This window comes from Alligator sinensis, unplaced genomic scaffold, assembly GCF_000455745.1.
Source record: "Alligator sinensis unplaced genomic scaffold, ASM45574v1 scaffold706_1, whole genome shotgun sequence".
Taxonomy (NCBI): Eukaryota; Metazoa; Chordata; order Crocodylia; family Alligatoridae; genus Alligator; species Alligator sinensis.
In genome coordinates, this window is record NW_005842683.1 from 291,834 (window position 1) to 302,954 (window position 11,121).

The 11,121-nt window shown below is 44.4% G+C and overlaps 1 protein-coding gene across 1 annotated transcript; it reads right to left on the reverse strand.

Moving 5' to 3' along the window:
- Positions 1-1,140: 1,140 nt before the first annotated feature.
- LOC112551963 (proto-oncogene Mas-like) lies at positions 1,141-2,229 on the reverse strand. The gene has a single exon (XM_025215903.1). It carries the CDS (start codon positions 2,195-2,197, stop codon positions 1,232-1,234), a length of 966 nt encoding a protein of 321 aa, XP_025071688.1. The 5' UTR covers positions 2,198-2,229; the 3' UTR covers positions 1,141-1,231.
- Between the last annotated feature and the right edge of the window lie 8,892 nt (positions 2,230-11,121).

An 11,121-nucleotide genomic window follows, 5' to 3' on the forward strand; every position in this document is an offset into this window, starting at 1 on the left:
AACTAGAGGACCTGGAGACCAGAGGTGTGGCCAACAGCCAGACTCTTTTTCTCCTCTGGGAGCAGAGCCTGGGAGTTGAGGGCAATGAAACCATAGATCCCAAGAAAGCATTCCTCCCTCAGCTTTATGCTGTCATCATGCTCAGTGCTAGAGTCCTTTTTCCCTCTCCCCTGCCCTGGAACACAGAAGCTGTGCCCCCACTCCCCCAAATTCTCTTGACAAGGGGAGAGCTGCCCAGATGTGGGGCAAGATCTTATCCCTTTGAGGGGAGGGGAGTGTGCCTGACCTCCAGTCCAGGAGCTCAGATTGGGTATCTTGGGATCCTTGAAACCAGCAGCATGGTGCCATGTGCGATGAGGTTGGACTCACTGGGGTTTGGTGGGTGTGTTGGCTTGGTGCCAGTCCCACCCATCGGCAGTGGAGCTTGGGAGGGTGGAAAGTTTGGCAGGTGTAGAGTGGTCAGGAGCCAGGCATCCAGGGATGCTGGATGACTGCAATTTGGTCTCTGTATCTCCATGGAGAAGACTAACACCCTAACTCGAGGTAGGTAGAATGGCTGTATGATAACCCGCATCTGAAGTGGTATAACTTTAAAATTCGTAGCGAGTACTTAGCACAGTTTGACACCCTTTGTTTTTGGGCATGCCCATTTAAATTTATTTAAAATAATTTAAAAGTAACCTGTAACACAACCTTAAGTGTGCAGAACTAAAAATACTGTTAATAGGCATTTCACAGCACAAGGGCTCAGAAAAGGTTGATTCATGATGATACAGATTTGCCTTTTTATGTTTCACCATTCTTTTTATCACTGTGTGTTTATACAGAGGAAATTTAAAGTCTGCTCTGTGTCTCTGTCACTCATTTAATAAAGAAGCTGCAGCCACTTGTTATCAGGAGCAGATAGTGTATAACACACATTTGAAAACAAACAGAAAAACAAAATTCAAGGTTAGTGCCATTCCAAATAAAACTTAAACTGAGCATTATCAGTCTAATTTGGTTTTCATTCAAAGACAATAGGAGCTTTGCTTCACATTTCAGTAGAAGGATGGGTGTTCCTATCTGGTTTTGTTGAGACCTGTCTAGAAGGGTGAAGAAAAATACACAAATGCATGTGTCCTTTATTAAAGAACAGTGGGTAACCATTACATCATTGGTTTGTTTGGCTCTGTGATACAGAATTATATTAATTCAAGTACAGTCATTTGTGTAGAACAAAGTAGGAGTTTTACTGGGTTGTTGTTGTCATTTCAAGTTCTGCAGAAGCAGTCTCGCGTTCACCTCTGAAATTTACCTCTTCCTCAAAGACCTTCTGGAGTGCAACTCTCAGAGTGTCCCTGAACTGTCGATCCCTGTAGCTCCCAACTAGGAAATAAATGGCTGGGTTGAGACTGCTGTTTACACAAGATAGCACAAAACCAATCTCAGGAGAATATAGAAATTTGTAATTCCAAAAATCAAGCAAGAGCAGGGCACCCAGGGGAACAGCAAAAATGAGAAAGAAAAGGATGGTGAGAAGGATCACTGTAAATAACCTTCCTGTTTTGAAGCGGTGGGAACTACAACAAACTCTGAAGACCAGGGTTAGACCAGACAGAACCATAAGGGGGGTGCAAATCAGGAAGTCCAGCACACCAATAGTTATGAGTATTTGCTGACAATTGTGCAGCGTACTCACACTACAGGAAATGTACCCCAGTCCACAAACTAGGAACGAGAGGGCCCACAGCAAGGCTGACATAATGGAAGACAAGTGCTTTGGACGGTGGCATCGGAACCAGACTGGACAGAGGACAGACAGACACCTCTCAATGCTGATGGTTGTCAGGAGGTACAGGCCAGTCCCATACATGAAAAGATCCAGGAACAGGAATATTCCAAACTGAACTCCTACATTAAACTGCATTAAATATTGAACTGTTTCAATTGCAATGCACAGGAGATAGCCAAAGTCAGAGACTGCCAGGTTCAGGATGTAGACGGTGAAGGGGTTCCTTTTAATGTGGAAGCCAAGGAACCAGATAACTATCCCATTCCCTACCATCCCACATGCTGAGCTGAGCAGGCAGAAACTCTCCATGAACTTCAGCACAGCATACGATGCCTCCATCTCTGTCTTAGTATCATTCAGACTAGCCCCAGGATCCATGCTGGTCTTTGCCAAGGGCAAGGATGTTGCGATCAATGCACTCATAATGGGATTTCTTCAGAATGCTTGTTTTTCCTTTTCCCCCTCTGTCTTGCTTTTTCACACAAACCTGTGAACAGGGAAGAGAAAAGGGATGTAGTATCTTGGCCAATACGAGTGCTCCGTTTCAAAATTATTTTAACCTTACCCAAACTCATGGCCTGACACAGCTGAGACTACTGTCTCAAAAGAGACATATATCTCAGCACCTAGAGTTAAGTCCTATTCCACTTCACGTGTTTTAATGATACAGAAGTAGTTGCATAACTACAGTTTTTGGCATTTCCCCACAGCTTACAATTCAATATTGTCATACCTTGTGCGGGAAGCCTTAAAGCATGCCTCCTACCTTTTAGCTTAGTAGGTTGGGCATTTGCCCACAGAACTAGAGACCCAGGCTCTGGCCCCTCACTTTATCTCATCCTGCCCAGAGAGGATTTGAATCTCTGCCTCCTGTTTCCCAGTAACCTACTCTAACCACTGAGACATGGGCCAAGAATTCCCTTCAGAATTCCCTTCAGGCCTCCTCTTGAAGTTGGCCAACTCCCAGCATAGGGAGATACATTGGGACAAGGAGGAAGAGAACAAGACAGAGGGTGCATGGCTTAGTTAGATGTATATGGCCCTAAAAAGGAAGAGCTCCTTGGTTACCTGGGCCACTGTTCCCAATGGGCCATATACTTCCCCAGTGCTGTTTTTCTGATAAATAGTAAATGGAAGATGCAGGGCTAGAGAATGAGCCAAGTAATTCCTAGCCTATGGTTTGATTATTTCAACCCTTTGCTGAGAAGCAGCAGATGTATTTTTAAACATGCTCTGTAGACCAGAGCCTGGAGCTCCTGCCCCTTGGACTAATGCTATTGAGCTAAAAAGGCAGGAAAGATAACCTCTTTCAATTTACATCCAGTAAGTACATATTCAAGATCATTCACAGAGAATTCCAAACTATAAAGAACTCCCCAAAACAGCAGTTATGCTGCTACTATGTGTCCCCTTACGTGTATATGGTTAAATAGGATTAAATCTTCTATGTTACAGTACCTAACTTTTAGTTATACTGCCCCGGTGTAGTTACCAAACCCGAGTAATGTACCTATGTCTCTCTATTTACTTCATGGGGAGAGGTAGCTTCCTAGGTTTAGATTTCACAGGAGCATTGAGCAGGGAGCCACCTGGACTTCCAGGATATTCTAGGGCTGGACTATCTCTTTCCTGCTAAAATTCATTTAATTTATTTGAAAGTAATGAAAGATTCATGAAACCAGAGGCAGAAGGATTGAGCCTGAATGCATTCCCAATTTCAGTGCACTTATCTGGGTACATAGACATCTGAACCCCTTTTTCTTCTTCAGTGAATGTCTGCTGAGAGGCTGATCTTATGAGCATGTGTGTAAGGGCCACACTAAGGCAGCTGTGCAACTACCAGTTTGTGTCTCATTACAATGCTTTTTGTTACTTTCCTGTGAAATGTCAGAGGAGTAAAAGAAAGAAAGTGTCTAGCATCCCAACATGGAAAGGCTAGTCTGCTGATCTTGTAGGAATGGGAGATTTAGAGCATACAACATCTTGGACTGAAGTTAATGCTGATTGTTGTCTCTCCATATTAGGAATCAAGCAAGGCCCGACTAATCTTGTAAACACTCAAAGGAGGATGATACAATAACAATATGAAAGAAACACTGAATCCTGAAAAAGTATTCCATTGTTAAAGGATTATCATGCTTGGCCCAACCAAAACTTTCTCCTCATCCAATGTAATAAATACCACAGCAGGTTCAGAGTTTGCTAGAAGTAAAACCATCATGGATTAAAAAAATACCATCAACAACTCAATGGTTTGGGATAAATACACAGACAGTTTGCAAGTAATTCCTAAAGCCTTGGATAAGAGCAAGTAAATGCAACAAAGAATAGAAATCTCCAATGTTTCAGGTTGCAAAGGTTTACCTCTTTAAGTATAGCACCAGGGCATCTGCTTCTCCCAGATACGGTCTATCATCATGAGGCCAATGTCAGGACCAATAGGATCCCAAAGGGTTAATTATAATTCAAAGGCATTCATCTGATAATTAGGAATTGGCTTGGAAAATGCTACTCAATCACAATAAAGATATCTTTCTGCGGTTACTAGTGCTCCAAGAGTAGACTGAACCAAAGTTTTACTGGAATCGACCCAGTCCCTTGGGCCAGTATAGTTAATGCATGCATGTTTCTGTAGCCAGCTGTGCACAGGAGAGTAACTGGCTTGTTTTACTTCCAGCCACTTCTATCTTCATAATCTGAACCTATTTAAATATCAGTTAACTGGTATGGTGGAGGGTTGACTAGGACTGGGGAGAGAAGCCTTCACCGTGAGTCAGGAGCAAGGCTTAAATATAGACTTCTGGACCCATAGTATGGTCATTTAACTCAGGGGCTTACCAAGTTTTGGTAAGCTGTTGAGAGCCACAAGGGTAGCTCCACCACTTGACAGGTGCCCCACCCCCTGTTCGCCATCTATGGACCAGAAGTCCCGCCCCCTAACCCCTGACCTTTGTCACCAGAAGTTCCTCCCCTTGCTCCCTGGAAGTACTCCTTTCAGCAAGGGGGTTTGCCACATTGGAGCCAGAAAATTAACCAATTAGATTCTAGAAATTAAACATCTACTACAACATTCATTAATTTGATTTGAAAAAAAATATTTTTGTCCTGATTTCTATGTGTTTGTGTCGTGTACATAGAGGTGATTGTTTAATAGCTTAAAATGAAGTCCTACTCATGTATATTGGGTGTGTGGGGTGTGGGGGAGGGTGTGTATGTGGGGGGAGCTTGTGAGGGGGTGGATAGACATGGGGGTGTGTGTATGTGATGTAGGGGAGCATGTGGGTATGTGTGAGGTTTGTGCAGAGGTGGATAGATGTGGAGGGTGTGGGCATGTGTGCATGTGGTGTGGGGAGGGTGTGGGTGTGTGTGAGTTCTGCGGGGGGTGGATAGGCATGGAGGGTGTGAGGGTGTATGTATGTGGGGTGGGGGAGCATGTGGATGTGTGGGTGGACATTAGGGGTGTGGGTAGGTATGGAGTTTGTGGGAGACTGTGTGTGGGGGGAGGGTGTCTGGGGAGGGTTCTGGCATGTATGGAGGGGGAGGGTTTGCCCACAACCCCCCTGTGGCAGGCAGAGCCCCTGCCAGCACTCCTCCAAGCCCAGGCTCCGTCCTTCTGCCATTTCTGCCTCTGGGGCACTGGTGTGGGCCCCATGTCCTGCTCATCACCACTTCCCCTCCATCTGCTACTGCTGCCTTTCTTCTGCCACTTCCCCATTCCCCGCAAGCACTCCACCACCACATCCCAACTGCATGGCTGAGACCTCAGGATACAGGTGGAGCCAACCTGGCCCAGCCTGGCCAGCACCGCATGGAGCCAGCCAAGAATCACAGGTCCAGAGCTTCAGTCGGGAACTGTGTGGTGGTACAGTGCAGGCCAGGGATTGTGGGGGGTGGAGAGGAATGGTGGCAACAGCGGGCAGGAAAGGGGGAAATGTTGGTGGCAGGTGGTGGGGGAGTTGTAGTGGGTGGGAAGTAGGAGCTCAGCAATAGCTGGGCAGGAGACCTAGAGCAGAGCGGCAGGGTCATGGTGCCCAGGCCAGCAGGGGCTCTGTGGAGCTGGGCTGGGCTGCACCAGCAGCGAGAGGGGGCCCCTGCCAGCACGGGCCCCATGCTCACACCCAGCTCTCACTGTGCTTCCCCGTGCCTGCTCACTTCCACTCTCCTCACTCTCCTGCCACCTACTGCCGCCATTTCCCTGATTTCCTGCCTGCCGCTACCGCTATTCCTCCCCGCCCATCCCCAACTCCAGCACCATGTGGTTCCTGGCTGCAGTACCAGAACTGCAGGACCCAGCCCAGTCCAGCCCTGAGGATTGGGGCAATTGCCTCATCCCTGCCTGCCCCTCCTTCTTATCTGAATTTCCCTCTCCAGCAGAGGGAGGTGGGAACAGCTCCAGGGACTGTTAGGCTTCTGGCTGGGGGTGGACTGAGGCCAGGCAGGCCTTTCTGCTGCAGCTGCTTTGTCCTGCTGCTGGCTCCTTCTGGGTCCTAGTGCCCTTGGTGCCTTGTCATCTTTGACCAGCAGGCAGGGGCAGATAAATATTAATTTTCTAAATTTTTTAGCAGCCCCACAGGTCAGACAGAATAGCTTGGCTGACTGAATCTGGCCTGTGGGCTGTATTTTGCCTGCCTCTGATTTAACTACTGTGCCAGTGCAAACCATGAGGAAGCAAACACTTGAATAATATCAGAGCCTTGAAACAACTTTGCATTAAAGTACTAGTAGGAAGTACAAGCAAGGAGATGGACAGATGAGGGAATGGGAAATTGAAGAAGCAACCAATATGCTTGTGCTACATTTCAGAGCATAAAAGTGATGTGCACTAGCTTCTATGAGGTGGGTGGAGATGATTTTTTGTGAGTACTGTTTAACCGTGTAGTGTGAGGAAAAGTGGTATAACAAGAAGGAGGTGAGTGTGGCACATACCTCCAGCAGTGTCTAACAGAAGGGAGATGCCAGAATTGACCAAGGAAGGCACAGACCTGTGTCAGGTGTAGGACACTCTAGGACAGTGGCTCTCAATCTATTTGCTATAGTGGAGCACATTTGCAGCTCTCAGTGTGTTGTGTGGGTCTCACCCGCACAATTTACTTCCTGTGTATCTATTTAAAAATGGATGTGACAAGATGTCACATGGACTGCAGTGCTGATTGGGTCATATGTATTCCACAAGCCATGAGTTGAGAATCACTGCTCTAAAAATTGTAATTTTCAAGAGTGAAACAAAATTACTGCTGCTGAGGGGGAGATTTCATTCCATGTTCTTGTTGCAGAAATCAAAAGAGATTTTTTTGCCCTCTTGACATGAGTATCTTCTGCAAAAAACAGGGTGAATTCTCCCCTGAACAGCAGCAAAATCCAGCAACACTCTAGTGACTTATAATTCCCAGAGTACCCTTCACTCTGTAACACAAAATTTCAGGCTGAAGCTTCTGGAGGCAAAGGGAGAGGGGGAAGGGAGAGGAAGGACTGCTCATTCTTGGTCAGTTACACCTCTGGGGACAACCTCCCAGCATTCACTAACCAATGCAGCTCCTTGGCAAAGTGAGGGTGGAGATCCCCCTGGTTTCTGAAGAACAGGTGAATTCCCTCCCTCCTCAGCATTATAACTCTGTTGAGGTCACAGGCAACTGAGGCCCAGGGAAGTATCCAGGAAAACACAACTAGATGATGCCCGGAGGAGAGACATAGAAAGTGAAAAAAGTTAAAAGATTCTCACCAGGAGAGGCTTTTATTATCTGATAAAGAAGCATCTAATTAAGTGCACTCCAGCCCACAACAGCTTATGTTATATATAGCTCATATCTATAGCTATATCTAGATAAGTATATATACACCCTTTGATTAGTCTATAAGGTACAGATCTGCCCTGCCTTCAAATTGTGACTTTGTGCCAAGTCTGAGGAGCTTCCATGGAAGATGGAAGGAGAAAACCAGGGAGAAAAGAGGGAAACAGGAATCGGGGACCCTCAGACACATATGAGTTAAAGGAAATCTCAACATTCTGAATAATCCCTTGAGATAGAGTTGCTTCCTGCAATAGAAAAAGATATGTCTTTAAACCTGGGCAGTTAAGTAGATAAAGTGCCACAAATTGAGGAAATGGACTCATTCCCCACTCGTGCCCCACTTTCCCATAGTGCTGCCAAAAAAGTCCACAGATTTGCCTACTCTCCCTGCCTACCATGTCTGTCTGGATGACTTGTGCTTTAGTCATGAGAATAAGGTAGAAGAGGCCATCATGATCATCATCCTCTTCATTACCCATGGACCCTGTAGCTAAGACAGTCAGCCCAGGACATGGAGAAACTAAATGGAAGAACATGGTGCTGTTCTCTATGGGTCCTATAGCCCATGCAACTACAGCCAATAAAGGGCTTTTTAAAGAATGTAGTCCCCTCCTTAAAGTTGATGCCTACAGGCATGGTTTGAAACTGGTTAGCAGGGGCCCCTCTTTTCTTTTACAATATGGCTGGAAGAGGAGATGGTGGTACCTACCTTTTACGTATTAGCCCACTGGTTACAGCACTCACTCTGGAAATGGGAAACTTGGATTTAGCCTAAGGGGTTTCAAACCCACATCTTCCACTTTCCAAGAAAGTGTCTGCACTGTCAGGCTATATAGTTGCTTGGGGGAATGGGATGGGGATGCATTTTCTACCCTTTTTGTTGAAGCTTTGCAAAAAATGAACTGTTTTTCTTCAGTTTTCCCAAGGGGAAGACCTTCAAAAAAAATCTTTTTTGCTGTTGAAAGAAAAATGTTGACAAAGCTCTGTTTTATGATGTGGAAATGATTTGTTTACATTTTTTTAAACAACTCTACTGAAATGCACAGGAGAAGGACTGTTTGATTCTGTGCCATAAATCTCATTCCACCTTCTATACACATGTAGGACAGAAGTTAGGTGGATTCCATGCCAAGGTCTACACAATTATCTAAGCAGACTTTTCTGTTAATTGTTGGACCAAGGGAATGCAAACTTTCTACCACTTATGATCATACTGGAAGCCTGCTAGAAGACTGAGAGCTGAAGACTATTTTCATATGAATTACATAATAACCATAATTCTGATTATAGAAAATGAGATGTTGAGAAAATTATGGTTAATTCTTAAACTAAGTTGAATTTCCCCCTCAATGTTTTAGACAGCTGGAGGTAAATATATATATAAGAATTCATTCTTAATCACTATATATAGATATAGATATCTATCTATCTATCTATTTGAAGTGATTAAAAATGAATCTTTGTATATATTTATTAGGATTCAAATAATTCCATAGATGAAGAACTGAGTCCACCAATCAGATTTACTTTTTAAATTGTGTGCAACAACAGTGTTTAGTTATATTTTCTGATTCAGCAAAAAAGCAGGAAGAACTCTACTCCAGAATCTATGATAGAGATCATAGGGCAGGGATAATAAGGAAACATTACCCTGAATAGTCCCATTATATTCTAGGAAATGAATTTACTAATCCAGATGTTTTCCGAAACAGTGAATACTAATGGCTAGAAGTACCTTATGAAAACTCTGAACAAAAGCTATGCCACTGGAAATAATCATGAGTCATAATGACTTAAGTATTTTCTTTATGAAGAAGTTATTCTGTAATAAAGGTGAACTGTATATTTAAGTAATGACGCTATTTTAGAGTGTCATTTGTCTTAATCCACTAAAAACAGGGATTTAAGAAATCAGAAAAAACCCACTCATTTCAGAATAAGACTATCCACATGGGGAGTTCGGTCAGAATAGCTATTGTACAATTACTGCAGAGGGAAGCCATGGAATGTCTTCACTGACAGAAGGCACCTCTATACATGCCATTAGGGGCAGCAATAAACTGCAGAGTTTATTGCTTCACAGTTTATTGCTCCTGGGGAAGCTCCCTGGAACATGTCTGCATGTACATCTGGACCACAACACATTGAGCCAGGTCTCAGCAGCCCTGGCTGGTAATGGGTCCAGGGGTCAGCCTGCCAGCCTGGGGCTGCTCTGACCAAGCTCAGTATGCTGTGGAGGGGCTGGCTGGAGCATGAGGGTGCCTCAATGCAGGGCTAGCTGGCAGGTAGCACTGGCACTGAAGCACCCTTGTGCACTAGCCAGCCAGGGCTAGCTGGCAGGTAGCACTGACACTGAAGCACCCTTGTGAACTAGCCAGCCAGTCAACATCTTTACATCACTATCCACAGCAGAATAGTACTTCTATGTACAAGTACTACCCTGCTGTGCAGTTTATTACTTTTGTGCACCCTATTAAGGCACATGTGTAGATGCTGAGACATTTACTAGGAAGTTAATTAGTCAGCTGAGCAGTAAATGTCCTGCATAGATGAGCCCAGATAGTGGTTTTCATGAACCCAAATTCACTTCATTAGATACTGGAAGGACATGCAGAAAGCCATGTGTAAATAGAGAGAAATTGAAGGGAAGATCAATTAGAATACAAAAGAGAAGTGGGGAGGGGGAGAGATAGATAGAGAGAGAGACAAGGAGGAAGGGAAGTGAAGAAAACAAGCAGTTAACCTATAGGAACAATGTGGGGGGTGGGGTGGGAGGTTACAAAAACTAATCCAGGTAATGAGATAGGAATCCATAGTCCCTGTTTAAACTGACAAATTTCAGGGTTTGAAGTTTTACTGTAGAAAAGAGTGGATGGAACATGGTCAGAAACATGACATCCAGTGGGCACTGTAGTCCTGGTATAGACATGCCCTTGGCCTTAATGGGAGAAGCAACAAAAGAAGTGCCTAGCCCTGACACACATACTGTCCCAAATGAATTAGGATTACTGGCAGGGATTACCTATCCAGCATCATTTTTCATAGATCTTTCAATGATAACTGCAAGACTCAGGGCTCCTCCTCAATCAAATAACTTTACTCTAGGTAAATTATTGGATACTGAAGTCAAGCATCTCAATAACTTTATTGACTTTATTAACTTTAATAACTTTATTTAACAAGCCCTATTTGCACCTGCAAGGACTAAATAACCATCATGAGCTGCAGCTGCTTTGTTCCACTTTCTCAGGTACCTTAATATGTCATTGAAAGGGATACAGCTGCTAAAGCAGTATATCTGCATAATAAAATCCTGGTCTGCTTGTACAATTAATATATCTGATAGGTATTGGTATAGCACCCAGAAGCTCCAGTCATAAACCAGGTAGCTACTGTACAGACACAGAACAGAAATGGTGTCTCTTTCTCCAAAACTACTCATATAGTTCTCTATATATACCCCCTTCCACCCTCTAATCAATAGGAAGGTAGAGTCTCTTACACCTTCTATATACCTCTGAAGTCATGGCAGAAAACAGCAAATGAATAAAAGCAGGA

Excerpts from the sequence above, each read along its gene's own strand:
- LOC112551963 (XM_025215903.1), bottom strand. The coding sequence starts at position 2,197 with ATGAGTGCATTGATCGCAACATCCTTGCCCTTGGCAAAGACCAGCATG.